A 17916-nucleotide genomic window follows, 5' to 3' on the forward strand; every position below is an offset into this window, starting at 1 on the left:
CACCCCCAACTCCCCTATTAAAGGAAATTAGTATTAGTAAAAACATAGTGCTGGAGAAATTAATGGGACTGAAAGCTGATAAATCCCCAGGGCCTGATATTCTGCATCCCAGAGTACTAAAAGAGGTAGCCATGGAAATAGTGGATGTATTGGTTGTCATCTTCCAAAATTCTATAGATTATGGAACAGTTCCTGAAGATTGGAGGGTGGCAAATGTAACCCCACTATTTATTAAAAAAAAAAAAAAAAAAGGAGGGAGAGAGAAAACGGGGAACTACAGATTGGTTAGCCTAACATCAGTAGTAGGGAAAATGCTAGAGTCTATTATAAAGGATGTGATAACAGGACACTTAGAAAATATCAACAGGATTAGACAAAGTCAACATGGATTTATGAAATGAAAATTGTGTTTGACAAACCTACTGGAGTTTTTTGAGGATGTAACTGGTAGAATAGATAAGGGAGAACCAGTGGATGTGGTGTATTTGGATTTTCAGAAGGTCTTTGATAAAGTCCCACGTAAGAGGTTAGTGTGCAAAATTAAAGCACATGGGATTGGGGGTAATATACTGGCATGGATTGAAAATTGGTTAACAGACAGGAAACAGAGAGTAGGAGTAAATGGGTCTTTTTCAGGGTGGCAGGCAGTGACTAGTGGGGTACCGCAGGGATCAGTGCTTGGGCCCCAGCTATTCACAATATATATCAATGATTTGGATGAGGGAACCAAATGTAATATTTCCAAGAAACCAGGTGGGGTTGTGAGGAGGATGCAAAGAGGTTTCAAGGCGATTTAGACAAGTTGAGTGAGTGGGCAAATACATGGCCGATGCAGTATAACGTGGATAAATGTGAAGTTATCCACTTTGGTAAGGAAAACAGAAAGGCAGAGTATTATTTAAATGGTGATAGATTGGGAAATGTTGATGTACAGAGGGACCTGGGTGTCCTTGTACACCAGTCACTGAAAGCAAACATGCAGGTGCAGCAAACAGTTAGGAAGAAAAATGGTATATTGGCTTTCATTGCAAGAGGATTTGAGTACAGGAGCAAGGATGTCTTACTACAGTTATACAGGGCCTTGGTGAGACCACGCCTGGAGTACTGTGTGCAGTTTCCTTACCTAAAAAAGGATATACTTGCCATAGAGGGAGTGCAGCGAAAGTTCACCAGACTGATTCCTGGGATGGCAGGACTGTCGTATGAGGAGAGATTGGGTCAACTAGGCCTGTATTCACTAGAGTTTAGAAAAATGAGATAGGATCTCATTGAAACGTATAAAATTCTGACAGGGCTAGACAGACTGGATGCAGGGAGGATGTTTCCCCTGGCTGGGGGGGGGGCGAGGTCGGGGGGTGGGGTCTAGACTGCGGGGTCACAGTCTCAGGATACGGGGTGGGACATTTAGGACTGAGATGAGGAGAAATTTCTTCACTCAGGGTGGTGAACCTGTGGAATTCTCTACCACAGAAGTCTGTGGAGGCCAAGTCACTGAATGTATTTAAGAAGGAGATAGATTTCTAGACACAAAAGGCATCAAGGGGTATGGGGAGAGAGTGGGAATATGGTATTGAGATAGAGGATCAGCCATGATCATATTGAATGGTGGAGCAGGCTCGAAGGGCTGAATGGCCGACTCCTGCTCCTATTTTTCTATGTTTCTACTGCATTGGTGCGCTGCTCACAGACCCTGCTATTTTTCGCCTATTGGCAGCAGCGTTTTGCTGTTGTTTTCTGCTTAGCCGTAGGCTGATTCGAAACTTTGATTTCATTCTTGTTTGGAATCGACGTTTTGTCAAAAGCTCCTATATATCATTACTCGGTGTTTCTGCTCAAAGTAAAAAGCGCTTTGCTGCTTGCTTCCAAATACTAAATACAAAGCACCAGAAATCGGCTTCAAATGATGCACCGTCCCTTGCCAGGAATCGTTCTTTGAGACTAAATGTAAACATGAGAGCAAATTAGTGGAAATGCTTCAGGTCCGTGATGGATTTTTTTTTCAGTACCAGAGTACGTTACAGTTGGCCACAGGACTGGTCTTGATACGATCTACATTACCATCACTGTCCATTTCAGTAGGCTGGCATTTTCACCTCTTTCTGAAGTGATACCATTGGTAGACACCAACGAGGCTCTCCCTCTCTTACCATAGTGATGGAGTAGTTGTCTCAACACTCATGTAGGAAAAGTTAAACCACTTCTAAACCCCCTTTGACTGTACAAATGTGTGGATAGTGACATGGGAACCTTTCAGCTTGGGACCGTGGTGGTGATTTCAACTAATGCTCCTAGTTCCCCATTAGCACTTGGTTAGGGTTGCATGGCTGGAAATACGATTAGAGAAAAGCTATTCTAGATTGGCAGTAAACTTCAACGTTCTGTTGGGGGTGGTGGGGTGCGGTGGGTGGACGGACCACTTGGCTGAAGTTTATTAAAAAAAAAATTAAAAAAAAATTGGTTCTTGGAAGAAAGGAGGCAGGTAGACAGCAGAGGTGCAGACCACCCCACCGGCTGTAGGGTAACCCCCATTCAAAGCACCAGCCCACAACCTTTCCCATTCCTGGAATAGAATTCACTTTTATAGACCTCATGAACATATCCATTTTGGATTAAATGTGAGGCTGCTTGTACATTGCAGACTTTTTAAGCTCATCTTTAGTTAGATCACATTTGCCTTAAACCTTTTTGTGAAACTTTAGTTGACCAATATATTTGTTTGCCTTCTGGGAGTGTGAATTTAGGATGTCTTGCGGACTCTCAAACTCTATAGCGATGCATCTAATGAAGTGGGGTGATGGGGACAATAGAATAACTCAGGTTAAATATGAATATAATTGTTGATTAGCATGATCTCCATTCCCTGTTTCTTTCTCCCCGTCCCAAAGTTCTGACTGATTTGGATCAGAATTAGACACAAGTGGTACTTAGAAACTGACTTAACAATATCACTCTTTAGACCAAGCTGCAGTGGCTGTGTGAAGAAGTGAAAGAGCGAGACGGACGAGAGCTCAAACTGCGATGCCATCTCCGGCAGTGTCGAGGGCAGCTGAAGGAGATCTTGCAGAACAAGGAATCAGAGAGCCAGCTTTTCATAGAGCAAATCACAAAACAAGAACATCTCCTTGAGGAAATTCACAGGGAAAAAAGAGGTTAGTCCTGTAACTCTTTCACTGCTGAGCTGAGATGTAGGTCAGAGTACGGCTAAGAGATAGCGTGAGACATTTCTGACCATCACCGATGCACTTTGTCGGGGCATTGGGATGGGATGGGATGGAGCATTCAATGTTTGTAATTAATATCAATGATGATCTCCCACAGCGATTGAATTGTGGGGTGGCGAGCTATTGATGAACATAATAGTTGGTCTGTGTTGAGGTTTCTGTACAAAACGAGTCGAAAAAAAGAAAGCAGACCAGGTCTGGTACGGTGTGACATTCCAGCTACGAGGTTGTGAGGTTAAAATGACTGTAGTGGCTTTGACCTGCCACTGCTGAGCGGGAGTAAACCACAAAATAAGACTGTTTGCCGAGTATACCTGATGTTTAGAAGAAAGCAAATTTATTGAATTGTGGTGAAAGTACCTAAAAGAGCGGGTTTGATTGCGAAGTTTACGTCAGCGCTGCCCAAATGTGAAGCAGCTTTAATAAGTTAAGACATGTATACAATGGGGAGTACTAGGTGTACACAAGCAAAAGAGGAGAGGGAGTTGGGAGGAGGGGAGAGGCCTAATTTGTGCGGGATCTTTGATGTACATTCTAAAGATCATATCAGGCTTGTTCTGTTGTGAAACATTTGTAGTTTTTAACAGGTCCTTTTAATTCATTGTGCTTAGACTTCATATGGTGTAGGGCAAAAATTCCATAAAGAAAGAACTTGCATTTATATAATGCCTTTCATGACCTCAGGACGTCCCAAAGTGTTTACAGCCAATGATGTACTTTTGAAGTGTCGTCACTGTTGTAATGTAGGAAACGCGGCAGCACAGCAAGCTCCCACAAACGGAGATAATTACCAGATAATCTGTTTGTGATCTTGGTTGAGGGATAAATATCAGCCAGGACACTGGGGAGAACTCCTCTGCTCTTCAAATAGTGCCATGGGATCTTTTACGTCCACCTGAGAGGGCAGATGTAATGGTTTAATGTCTCATCCGAAAGATGCCATTTCTGGCAGTGCAGCACTCCCTCAGTACAGGAAACTCTCGTTTAAACGGCACCTAATAGCCGGAATTCTCTTAACCGGCAAAATTCATACTCCGAAAACAACACCTCAATAACCGGAAATGTTGCCGAGTCCGAGTCTCCCGCGGTGGCTGAGTTAGTCAGTGGGGGTAGTTCTCTAAACTGCCACTACTCGGCTTCTTGGCACTGTCGGAAGTCCGAACACCTCAATACCCCCTGTAACGGGAGTCTGACTGTCCCGCGCTGTATACGGTCGTTTACTGTATAAGTTTTGTTTTACTGTTAAGTAATTAAAGAGTTATGGATTACCATCAACTGGCAGTACTGCACTTAATCAAGCATCTTCCACCATCCATTAAACACAACATTCTGTAGGCGAGTACCCAATTAGTGTATACTGCACATTTCTTGATTTTTTTATTTTTGTTTGTTAAAAATAGCCTTGGTAGATAACCCTCTCCGGCATCCGGAATTTTTAATCAACCGGCACCATCCCGGTCCCGTCGGTGCCGGATACCAAAGAGTTTCTGCATTGGGAGTGTCAACCTGGGTTATGTGCTCAGTCTCTGGAGTGGGACTCGAACCTACGGCCTTCTGACTGACAGGCGAGCGTGTTACCCACTGAGCCACTTCTGACACTGTGGGCACATAAATTGGACATTTAATACCTTCATCGGTGTACCTCCCAGGCTTTTACTATTTTACTGTAGTTTTATTATTTGTAATCTTAGCACTTCATAGCCTGAGGGAGAGTCCAATAAATTCTTTTGCACTGATGATGGCTGCAATAGAAGTTAAATAATCCCTGTCTCAGCAGCCTGTAGTTCGTGCCATTGATACAGAAAGGTGAGATTTATGAGTCACATTGGAGACGTGGATGAAAAAGCCTTTTGTAATAGATTATCTCAACAGGTTTTTTTTTCCCCTTAAAAGTCCAAGAGTAACGCACTATTTTCTTGAGTCTTCCACAGATTGAATTTTCAGCTTGAAGTTTATCCAATTCTTGGGAATTCTGCACCCCTGCAGAATTTGGTCCCACTGTTGCAGACCCTTGCTGTACTCCACTACTTGGGAGCTGGAGCCATTGCTCGTTGCAGCAAAGTAAATATGATAAGAATGCTGGAGCACTGGCAACTTTGGATTGAAAGTCCACCCCAATGGCAGGTGCACTTCTGGCTGCAAGCTTGGAGGAGCCACAGGGTGGGGAGTCACTGGTTACATTGGTATTAATACCCTTGGTATGGACACATAGGGCTAGATTTTCGTGGAGCCGTCAGGCGGGGTTTCAGGCGTGTGGGGGGGGGCGGGGAATCCCAAATTTGGGGGTCCCAAGACCATCCCGCCCCACGTAAGTTTCAGGGGCGGCGGGTACCCGCCCCGCACTGGGACCTGCCGAAACCAGGCGGGAAGGGATTAGTGCCGATTAGCTGCCTGTTAACAGGTAGTTAACAGGCAGTTTTTAGCCTAATCCCTATTTTGAGGGGTTTCGTGTGGGTTTCCCGACGACTCCAAACCACGCCAGGTTAGAGCAGGCGGGCCGTCGGGTTGAAGGAGTTGGAGGGGTCGCGATGTCGGTGTTCAGGTGAGTGATGGGTGCATGAGTGTAAAGGTAAGTGTGTTTGGTGTGTCTAAAGTGTGTAAAGAACTTTTACTTACCTGTACTTACCTTCACAGCCTTTCTTCCTGTAGCCGTCGGGAGCCCATCACTCACCCGGCACTTAAAGCTGAACGGCTGCGATCTGTGAAAAGTGACAGCCTTCAGCTTTGAGTGCTGCTGAGAGTTCTAACTGAGCCTGTGCAGAATGACTCATGGTAGAACTCAGACTGTCAGTGTTTCACAGCTTCAAACAGCTGTGAAACGCTGATATTTCATCTGTCAAAAACTCTTGACAGATGAAATTGCAGTCTGTGACGTCACCTGTTGCCGGGTGGCCCTTAATTGGCCGGCTCAACAAGGTCAATCAAGGGAAAATCGCGCGGATTGGCCGGACGTCGAAGTAGGCGGGTCAAAAACCCGAAAGGGGAAGTCCCGCCTTCTTCCCGACAGGTTCGGGAAAATCTACCCCATAATGTGTAGTATTAAGTGAAAGTTGATAAACTATTTGTCATGTTTAAGAGCTGATTTTTTCCATTTCCTATGAGTTTATCTAGGACAGAGGTTCCCAAACTTTACTTACTGTGTAACCCCTTCCAGATCTACCAGCTGCCCGCAAACAGGTTTAATATTTTTACCCCTTTATTGCCCAAGCACTGTACATTGGTACATCTTGAAGTAAATTAACTACTTTATATAACCAACATCCCACAGAGTTTTAAAGGCTCTTCTGAGTAGCCTATTATAAAAATACAATATAAATTTTTTTTTTTAAATCCACCATTAGACAATTTCTCCCGCGTACCCCGCAGAGATGTCTCGCGTGCCCCCAGGGGTACGTGTACCATAGTTTGGGAACGCTCGATCTAGGATATACACGATAAGAGCTCAGAAATAGAAGTGCAGTGACTGGGCCATTAACAAGTGAGTGCAACAGTACGGTATGTTTTTAGATGCATGATTCAAATGTATACATGTCATCCGCAGATATGTTAATCAGATTCACATCACTCACTACTGTTATCAGAATAGTGAACGCCATTTGGAATGGAGATTATGGGCTATTAGAATTCTGGAGGGCATTTGAATTGCACTACACCAATTAGTTTGGAATACTGCAGATTTCGAAAGCTTGTGGTGTAATCAGTGAATTGGGTAATTGTGAATCTCAAATGAACTACAGTCTGGTTGCAGTCCAACTGGTGATTTAATACTGTATCTTATGCACATATGCTGCAGCATTCTGTTCCTTTGTGTGCTGTGCTCTGTTGGATAACAATTCTGAGGGACTGGGCTATGGAAAGGAGCTGGGGAGGGGGAGGTCGGGTATTTATGGTTCTGTAGAAGGAGACACAAGGCAAACTACTGTTGCAGTTGCTGACTGGTTATTAACTGCACCCTTTTCTATATAACTGCTTGGAACGTTGTCTGGAAGAGTTAAACACCCATTTATCCAATGCTAATGTAGGTCTTCACTGCTTGTAATAGCGGTCTATTGTAGATGCTTGATCTCCTACAGCCACTGAAACTTGCAAGAGCGATTTATTTAAAATACAGTACAGGTACCTATAATTTAATCATTGCCACACAAAAATGCATTTAGAATTCTCATTTAATCTCGAGTATATTTTGTTAGCTAATGACCTTGCCTTTACGTAGCACCTATTCACGCAGGATAGTTTCAAAGCACTTCACACAATTACCTTTTTGACATGGAATAGTCACAGTTCTGTGGGAAACGGAATAAACCACCGGTTTGACAATCTTAAAACACCATTATTTGCACTAAAATTGTGTCAGTTCTGGCTTTTGAATAAGAGGTCAGGTGGTGGATACATGCTGCATCGTTATTAAAGGGGGGGAGTGTGACACTGCAAACATTTGAAAGCCACGATTGTATTGAAATTAATTCTGGACCAGCCACACATGTACTGTGGCTACAAGAGTAGGTCAGAGGCTGGGTATTCTGCGGCGAGTGACTCACATCGCATCTCAACCATCTACAAGGCACAAGGAGTGCGTTGGAATACACTCCACTTGCCTGGATGAGTGCAGCTCCAACAACACTCAAGAAGCCCGACACCATCCAAAACAAAGCAGCCCGCTTGATTGGCACCCCATCCACCATCTTAAACATTGACTTCCTCCACCACCGGCATACCGTGGCTGCAGTGTGTACCATCTACAAGATGCACTGCAGCAACTCGCCAAGGCTTCTTCGACAGCACCTCCCAAACCCGCGACCTCTACCACATAGAAGGACAAGGGCAGCAGGTGCATGGGAACACCATCACCTCCAAGTCACACACCATCCTGACTTGGAAATCCATTCCTTCATCGTCGCTGGGTCAAAATCCTGGAACTCCCTCCCTAACAGCACTCTGGGAGTACTTTCACCACACGGACTGCAGCGGTTCAAGAAGGCGGCTCACCACAACCTTCTCGAGGGCAACTCGGGATGGGCAATAAATGCTGGCCTTGCCAGCGACGCCCACATCCCACGAATGAATAAAAAAAAATTAAGCAGTTAGTAAACGACTCACATCAGCTACTTACCACTACTGTTTTAAAAAAAATATTTGGAGTAGTACGCGTGTGAAATAACTTTTCAGCTTGTATTATTTATGGTCCCTGGTGGGCACTGTTTTCACCTTGAGTAATTAACTGCATAAACTCCGCGATAAAACTAAACCATATTTGTTTTTATTTTGTATTCAACTTTTTTTCATAGAAATCATTGTAAAGGGCATGTTCATGATTTTTGCTACCTATAGCATACAGACTTAATTGTCCCTTGTGTAGGGAGGATATATTTCCAAGGGCTATAAAGGAGTATCTACAGTTAGAGAAGTGAGATCGGCTATCAAAACACCTTTTTAAGATCTGTTACAAGGAATTCTATTGCTAAATATCCTTTTGGTTAATGGGTCACTAGGAGTTTCATTTGGTAGTTTGCCTACGGTACTGTCTCTTTCCCTTTCCATTTTTGTACATGCAGGATTGTGGCCGTCTTGCTTTCTGTTCCACTCAAACCAGCTTGAAATCAGCACAGAAACCCAGTTTCCAACATTTCCATTCTCAACCATGACCGCCCTGTAAACACTGGGGAAATGTAAGCCTGTCACATTCTGCAAAATGAGAATCGCTCTCTTGATGTGTTGATGGCTGTATTAGTTTTATGCATTTAGGCTGTGCTCGTTTCCATGTTGTGTAAGTTGAATACAATTTGCAGCTGTTGGTAACTACCCAAAGTTGCGGGAGTTCTAATTTCAACAAGTCAGTTAGCTCACGGCTGACTGGAGAAAATTCTCCTCCATGGGTGTACTGAGTATACTTGAAGCACTTTTTTTTTAAAGAGTGGAAGAGGAAAAACAAAGCAGAATTTCCTTCAATGTGCCTGCTCCACAGAATGGGGATCTTGTAAAGACTAAGGGCTGAGTTTTCTACTCTTGCCCCACCTCCAAGTCTGCACTGAGTATTAATTGTCCTTGGTAGCAGTTTCCTAATGATAGCCTCCTGAAACTGTCCACATGATTAAGGTTATGATGCTCCGTAACACTGCTCGCCTCCGCTCCACCTCAGCTCACCTGTTGCCGAAAACCTTTTTCCATGCCTTTTTCACCTCCGGATTCGACTATTCCAATGTTCTCCTGGCTGACCTCCCATCCTACCACCTTTGTAACATTTAGCTCATCCAAAACTCTGCTACCTGTACCCTATCCCATACCAAGTGCTGATCTACAATGGCTCCAGGTCCTCCAAAGCCTGAAATTTAAAATTCTCATTTTCGTGTTTAAAATCACCCCTTCCTACCTCTGTAACCTCCTCTAACCCTACAGCTACCACACTGCCCCCAAACTGACTTCCTCCAACCCTGGCCTTTTCTGCATCCCCCCTTCTCTTCCCCCCCCCCCCACCTTTGCCAGCCGTGCCTTCAGCTACCTAGGCCCCACGCTGTAACAGTTATATTCTGACACCAAATATGGTTTGCAGCCTTCTCTGTTTATTTGCATTCGAGCAAATTCAGATACAATATCTTTAAATAGGTATACAGCGAAATAAATGGTAATATCCCGTCCGTCTTCCCCGGGTAGAAATGTAACCTTCGTTGTTCCTTTTTGAATCCAACTACAGGAAACTTTCGATTAACCGGCCCCTAAATAACCGGAATGCTCTATCCACCAGCAAAATTCAGGAGTCGGTTCAGGTAACTTTTTTTTACTTTTAGTTACTTTTTTTACTCCATTTGTTGCTGTGCAAGGGTGTAGCTGAAGCTGTTGCTAAGCTACAAAGACGCTTGCAACTTGTGTCGATTGTTTTGAAGCTAAGCAACAGGGTTTGTTGCTTTATACGGAGCTCTGAGCTCCGTATCTTTTACTATAGCGTTCGGTTATCTGGAATTGTTGATGAACCGGCACCACGTCGGTCCCGTCCGTGCCAGATACCAGAAAGTTTCCTGTATCTCTCTATGACTTGTTAAGAAAAGCTTAGGGTCTTTATAGTCTGTTTCTCATGAATACGGTCAGTGATAATTAGTTATGGCATGACAAGTGTTGTGAGCAAGACCCCCAGAAAGGATGTATTTTATTCAGAACAACAGATGCCATCCTGTCTCCATTGTTCCACTTCTTATCTCAAAACTGCCTTGGCTAACTCATTTCACAATGTGGCTATGTAAACAAGTCAAGAGACATGAATCTTAAACATCCTGTTGTTTCAGCAAACACCTAAACCACAAAGTCAGCTAAATTGTACCCTGACAGGTCAAACCCTAAAGCATCCTGGGAATGAACAACTTTTAACCATTTCATCAAGTAAAAAGAAATCAAAAACTTTAATTAATGAGATTAACCAGATCCTAATCCTATGTTTATATGTATACACAACTAAGGTATTTTACAACGTTCCAGAATTCCCTCCCCAAACCTCTTGCCTCTTTCTCCTCCTTTAAGACCCTCCTCAAAACCCACATACCCCCTTCCTTCTTTAGCTTGGCATCCATTTTGTCTGATTACACGTCTGTGAATCACCTAGGAAAGATTTTTTTTCTTATGTTAAAGGGGCTATATAACTGAAAGTTGATATAGCAGGTGACAGGGACTTTAAATGTCACAGGGATATAACCTACCTTCACGGAAATCACAGAAACCCCACAGTGCAGATAGAGGCCATTTCGGCCCATCGAGCCTGCACCGACACATATTCCACCCGATCCCCGTAACCCCTACACCAACACATATCCCACCCTATCCCCGTAACCCCACGTATTTAATCCCCCTAACACTAAGGGTCAATTTATCATAGCCAATCAACCTAACCCGCACATCTTTGGACTGTGGGAGGAAACCGGAGCACCCGGAGAAAACCCACGCAAACACGGGGAGAATGTGCAAACTCCACACAGACAGTCACCCGGGTCCCTGGCGCTGTGAGGCAACAGTGCTAACCACTATGCCACCTTCTGTATATTGTACTTCTTAGTCTTTGTTGGACATTGTTTAACCAACGTGCAGGATGTTATTTTATGAGAGAGGGGCACGACATTTTTAAGACTGCCAAGAACATGTGTGCAGTGAAAACTGCAAAGGAAATTTAATTCGTTAAAATGCGGTGAAAAGCGCACAGGATTTTAGTGGTTTATTTGCATTTCTCTCTACGTGCAGCGTTGAACCCCAGTGCGATGGGAACAACGCTAAAGTTCACAGAAATTGATTGAGACATCAGCTGCAATTGGACTTGGCAGGTTGTGTCTGAAAATCAGGCTTCCCTGTCAGTACACAATTGCTTCATCTACAAAGAAATCGTTGGCATTTGTTCCAGAGTGATAACCCTCAGATTATATAATGCGAGATTAAAATTTTATGTAAGAAATCAAAAAGATATGAATGGTGCTGAATAGTTTAAAAAAAAAAGTTTTTAATTACATTTAAATGTACAAGAAACGGCAGCAATAAAATGGTATTTTACAAATTTTTGCTTTTTGGTCAGTCAGATGTCTGACGTTGACAACCACAGAGTCCTCAAACCAAACTTCCAGTCGTGCGGAATTTCTGTTTGCTTGATACGGAGTTCACACCTTCGTCCCCATAAGGACACGCCCCACTTACCCAAGTCTACAAAGCTCAGGCGCCTGTTGGCAGAGGCAGTGCTTGTGGATCCCCAAGTGTGTCACTGGCGTTTGACCAGGGAAAACTGTGCAGTTTACCAGTACAGAGCACTTCCTGCTGCTCGTCTTAAAACCACGCTGCCAGTTAGGGCATCGGCTCATAAAACAAGTCTGTAAATGGCAAGAGTTACAATAAATGCTGATGAAGGCAGGAAAGACCATCAGTAAGAAAGGAAGACTTACATTTATATAGTGCCTTTCACAACCTCAGAACATCCTAAAGCTCTTTATAGCCAATGAAGTACTTTTTAAAGTGTGGTCACTGTGGTAATGTAGGAAATGTGGCAGCCAATTTGCGCACAGCAAGGTCCCACAAATAGCAATGAGATAATGACCAGATTATCTTTTTTAGTGTTGTTGGTTGAGGGATAAATATTGGCCAAGACACTGGGGAAAACGGCCCAGCTCCTCTTCAAATAGTATCATGGGATCTTTTATGCCCATCTGAGAGGGCAGACGGGGCCTCGGTTTAACGTCCCCTCGGAAAGATGGCACCTCCGATAGTACAACACTCCCTTGGTACTGCACTGGAGTGTCGGCCTTGATTGTGTCCCCAGAGTAATAAACATTAAACTGCCACACATATATAAAAAAAAAGGGAAGAACCAGTGTTGGCTGCCCCGATGGCGTAGTGGATAAATGCACCACTTTGTCTTGAACTTAGCCATTCAAACCAAGGCGGTTCCAGGTTGCTGTGGCTGGTCTTTGCTGAATTTTCTGATCTCAAACAGGGGCAGTAGGAGCTTTAAATTGAACTTGCTGTTCTTGGGCTAAGGAGGTCAAAAAAGCAGAAAGGGTTCCCCTCTCCTTGACTACTAGCTGATGATTCCTTCTTTTGATAAAATTCTTCACAAAGGGCAGTGGGGTATCCATGTTAAATCCTACAGGTGGGTGAGAAATTGGCTGAAAAAGAGGAGCCAGTGGGTAGTAATATTGGGATTCAGGAGCAAAATGCAATTTGTACAGATTTGCAGATGATACTGAGCTGAGGAATACGGGTGGGAGGAATCAACTCTAACAAGGTAGATAAGGAACTACAGAAGAATCGTAGAAGAATCTCATTGAAAAATTGTAAGTGGCTGACCCATGTTGATGAAATTCATTACACATTGGCGGAAAGAATGGGAGACACACTTAATGAACTAGCTAGAGGAGATTCTGCAAGAGATCTGGTAGTGATAGTAGACTTAATACTTAGCTGCTACAGAGTATCAATCAGTAAAACTAACCTTGCTGAGCTCTGAGATAGTCTTGCTGAAACTGTACACTGCACTGTACATTATTTAATTCTGGTCAGCAAGTCAGAGATCTCCAAGTCCTAGAGGGCAGTGCAAGGATAATCCCTAGTCTCAGAGAGCTGAGCTAAATCAGCAAAGGTTGTAAAAACTTGGACTCTTGAAAGTGAATGAGAGGGAACTGTAGAGCTATGTAAGCTACTATTAACGTAAATCTGGAGCGCTATTTTAAGTTTAACATGTGACTTCAGGACATAGGAACTTAAGTATAAACATGTAAAAGGCAAGTTGAGGACTAATGTCAGGAGCACACATTCACACAAAGAATGATTAGTGCCTAGAATGATCCGAGTAGGATAATGGAGGCAAAAACTGTGGCATCTTTCTATAGGTGGTTTGATCATTTGATGGGGGCACTGTAGATTTCTACAGGAAGTGGTAGAATGGCCTCCTCTGGTATTTATCATTATGATCTCAGTAATAGCCAGCACCTTCAAGAGAAAGAAGGAGAACTTCGGAAGAGGACAAAGTATTGCCATCTTGAAAATGTCCCATAACCCACAATATAAAAATATTAGTTCTTTGGCAATCCAAAGTGTTAGATTAATAGCCAATAAAACATATTTGAGGTGAAACTAACAAGACCCAGGAAAATTGCCAAATCTAGCCACGGTACTATCAACTGTCATCTCGCTGTTGCTTTACAGAGCATTGTCATTGCTGTGAACCAGTAAGGCTGCAATTAACTGCAGTGTCACATATGATGGCATGTACTAATAGGGAATCATTACAATTGAGGACCCATCACTGGCATTTAGAGCTTCTGTGCTTTCTTTTCATTGCACCAGATTTGGGCAAAAATAGATTTTTTCCAGAGCTTTGCGACTAATCAGTGGCAATGTTTCAGTGGTAACTTGAACCACAAACCTTGCAGATGCTGTAGGTGCAGAATTGTGGAAATCCCGGGCTCCCTGATTTGCCTGCACTGCAATCTTGTTTCATCTGCTTGGGTTCACTTCAGCAAAGTAGTTTCATCATCTTTGGCAAAGTGTATTTGTGCGCTTAGGTGATTGCCATGTGTTATCTTTGTATGTTTGTTGTATGTATTCCAGGAGTATGACTAACCTGATAAAGGTTCACAATACTTAACTGTGTTGGTGACAGACTGAGCAGTTTGCCGTCTCTGATTTTTAAAAAATTTTCATTTTGCATTCCTAAATTAGTAACTGTTAAATTAGTAATGTGAGTTGCTCTTATAGAACCATAGAATCATATAGCACAGAAGGCGGCCCATCGTGCCTGTGCCGGCTCTTTGCTAGAGCTGTCCAATTAGTCCCACTCCCCCATCTCTTTCCCCACAGCCCCACAAACGTTTCCTTTTCAATTCTATATCCAATTCCCTTTTTAGTTAGTTTTTATTAAACACAAAATCATACTCTTATTTTTCTCTCCTGGTCCCTCAACACCTCCTCTCTGGTGAAGAAGGCCCAGCAGCGCCTATATTTCTTGAGGAGGCTGAAGGGATGTAATCTGTCACCCCCGATCCTCTCTAACTTCTACCGCTGCACTATAGAGAGCATCCTGACAAACTGTATCACGGTATGGTACGGCAGCTGTAGCTCCCATGACCGGAAAGCCCTGCAGCGGGTAGTCAAAACTGCCCAACGCATTACCGGCACCCGGCTACCGACCATAGAACATATATATCAGAAACGCTGCCTACGGAGGGCACGGTCCATCATCAAAGACCCTACCCACCCCAGCCACAGTCTGTTCGCCCTCCTACCATCTGGAAGACGCTACAGATGCATTCGCACCCATACGACCAGATTTAGGAACAGCTTCTTTCCCAGGGCTGTCATCCTACTGAACTCCACAAATAAACACTAAAGCCTGCACATCTGCCGATGCACTTTATTATGGTCATATTTATGCTAATATATATGTACAAATGTATGTTGAAATGTTTAAGTGTCCTAATCCAAATTGTACACTCTCGGGAGCCGCAAGCCTACATTTCGTTGTACTGCACTTGTGCACTAACAATGACAATAAAAGTTGATTTGATTTGATTTTGATTTGAATCATAGAAAGTTACAGCACGGAAGGAGGCCATTTCGGCCCATCCTGTCCGTGCTGGCCGACAAAGAGCTATCCAGCCTAATCCCACTTCCCAGCTCTTGCTCCGTAGCCCTGCAGGTTAGAGCATCCCAAGTGCACATCCAAGTACTTTTTAAATGTGGTTAGGGTTCCTGCCTCTACCACCCTTTCAGGCAGTGAGTTCCAGACCCCCTGGGTGAAGAAATTTCCCCTCTAGACCATCCCCCAATTACTTTAAATCTGTGCCCCCTGGTTATTGACCCCTCTGCTAAGGGAAATAGGTCCTTTCTATCCACTTTATCTATGCCCCTCATAATTTTATACACCTCAATAAGGTCTCCCCTCAGCCTCCTCTGTTCCAAGGAAAACAAACCCAGCCTATCCAGTCTTTCCTCATAGCTAAGATTCTCTACTCCCGGCAACATCCTTGTAAATCTCCTCTGTACCCTCTCTCGTGCAATCACATCTTTCCTGTAATGTGGTGACCAGAACTGCACGCAGTTCACTAGCTGAGGCCTAACTAGTGTTTTATACAGTTGAAGCATAACCTCCCTGCTCTTGTATTCTATGCCACGGCTAATGAAGGCAAGCATTCCGTATGCCTTCTATGACATTTGTTTCTCCTGACGCTGCAGAATCTCTCAAAGTATCTGTACTTCACTGAATTTTTTTCCATTCTTGATGAGCTTGGCAAAGTTAGTAAACCTCTTTTTTTTTTAGTTTTTGTTATGAAAGAATAGTCAGACTTGAGAAGAAAGTTAACGGCCAGCAGATGTACCCATTGACTCTGAAACCGCTGAGCTGTGAAGTGTGTGTGTATGTATGTGTGGCCTACACGCAGGCAGATTACACATGGTGAGGAGCACAGTGCAGTAACGGTGTGTGCCAGCGAGCAACGTTGCAATGATCGATGTGTGAGGTCATTGGCATTGAGATTGTTTCCACATTGTCCCAGTTGCCAACTCGCCCAAAGAGAAGCGGTTTTAAATCTGTCCAAAAAATTATCGCCAATTATTGTTGGGGGAAAAAGCACTGCACATCAACAACAATTTTGACGTGCAAATCCTATATACTTCACATTTACCTTAGGACATTGAACTTTCACAACCCAGAAAAAAGTATTTACAGATCAGAAACAAGCCATTTGGCCCAACTGGTGCCATGCGGTGTTTCTGCTCCACACGAGCCTCCTCCCATCCTTCTCCATCTAACCCCATCAACGCATCCTTCTATTCCTTTCTCCCTCAGTGTTTATCTAGCTTCCCCTTAAATGCATCTATGCTATTCACCTCAACTACTCCATGTGGTAGCATGTTCCACATTCTCATCACTCTCTAGGTAAAGAAGTTTCTCCCGAATCCCCAACTGGATTTATTATTGACTATCTTATATTTACGGCCCTTGGTTCTGGTCTCGCCTGTAAGTGGAAGCATCTTCTGAACGTCTACCCTGTCAAACTCTTTCATGATCTTAAAAAGCTCTATCGGGTCACCCTCTGTCTTCTCTTTTCCAGGGTAAAGAGCCCCATTCTCTCCTGGTGGGTATAACCTCTCAGTTCTAGTAAATCTTTTTTGCACCTTCTCCAGTGTCTCTATATTCCTTTTATAATATGAAGACCAGAGTTGCGAGTCCTGTGTGTTTAAAATAAATACTCTATGATTATAATTATTGTCACACTACAGAAGTGGATTATTTTTAGTATGCGTGGAGGGACTGCGTGACAATGGGTTGTATAACGCCCCTTTTGCTTCTAAAACTAGTGTTTGAGTCTGGACGAGATAGATGGGGATAATGGTTTTGTCTTGGAATAGATGCAAGAGCACCAAGCAAAATGTGTTTTACAGTCTGAACCCAATTACTAATGTACATGAATCTGTAATACCCAACTACCCTGAATTCAGCACTACCTGGATGGTTACACTTGCAGAGGGTTGACTGACTGGATGTGTGAGTGTTACGCTGCAGCAATAGAAGATGCTGAGGCACATTGTTGGGGCAGTGTGCAAGTTTTGCAGTCAAGCCGTCTTGCAAATGATGGGCAGTCCAGCAATAGGAGAAATGGAAAACACTGACCTTGTGTAAAGGAACCGCACTTCTCCCCATACCAAAAATGGGGGGAGGGGGGTGGGGGGAAACAAATCTTTAAAGGCACGGTCTTTCCAACCGAGGTTGAGTGAATAGATTGCATGATTGCTACCCTATGATTCACCCACAGCATCTTGGCCGTGCCATTGTAGGGATGGGGCAAGTAAAAGTTAGGCAGTTCCCCATAGAAACGAGAGAGGAGAATTAGCTGGTGCGTCCTCTCAGCAGTTGGGTTGAGAGAGAGAGACGAGCCCACCAGCTGCCCTGATGGCTGGGAATTGGTGCTTGGCACAAGAAGACCGAAGTGTTTGGGTTGGGAATATTTAAGCTCCCATTTGTAAAATAAAATAACTCCAATCATTGCTTTTGTTCTGTTGAACAGATTATAAATGCACTCGGTGTAATCTGGCAGCGACAAGCGTTGAGAAACATTGTGGTCTATCTAATCCTTGTCATGCCTAAGCAGAATAATGTGGTTTTTTGCTTTAAAATTATTGCGTGGTGGCTTTTACTAATGGAGACTTTGAGGAAATGTAAAGTAGTCATTGTGGGCTG

At 43.6% G+C, this 17916-nt stretch overlaps 1 protein-coding gene across 2 annotated transcripts in view; it reads left to right on the top strand.

Annotated features, from left to right (window-relative positions):
* The window catches only part of cep128 (centrosomal protein 128), a 428165-nt gene that overhangs the window by 242705 nt on the left and 167544 nt on the right, over positions 1-17916 (top strand). For both annotated transcript variants that reach the window (XM_086002651.1, XM_086002652.1), the window contains exon 17: positions 2957-3149. In XM_086002651.1, the coding sequence (XP_085858777.1) occupies positions 2957-3149 (193 nt within the window). The remainder of the gene's footprint in view (positions 1-2956; positions 3150-17916) is intronic.

The sequence above is a fragment of the Somniosus microcephalus genome, chromosome 12 (assembly GCF_052327205.1).
Source record: "Somniosus microcephalus isolate GS21.2 chromosome 12, FLI_Smic_1.0, whole genome shotgun sequence".
Taxonomy (NCBI): domain Eukaryota; kingdom Metazoa; phylum Chordata; class Chondrichthyes; order Squaliformes; family Somniosidae; genus Somniosus; species Somniosus microcephalus.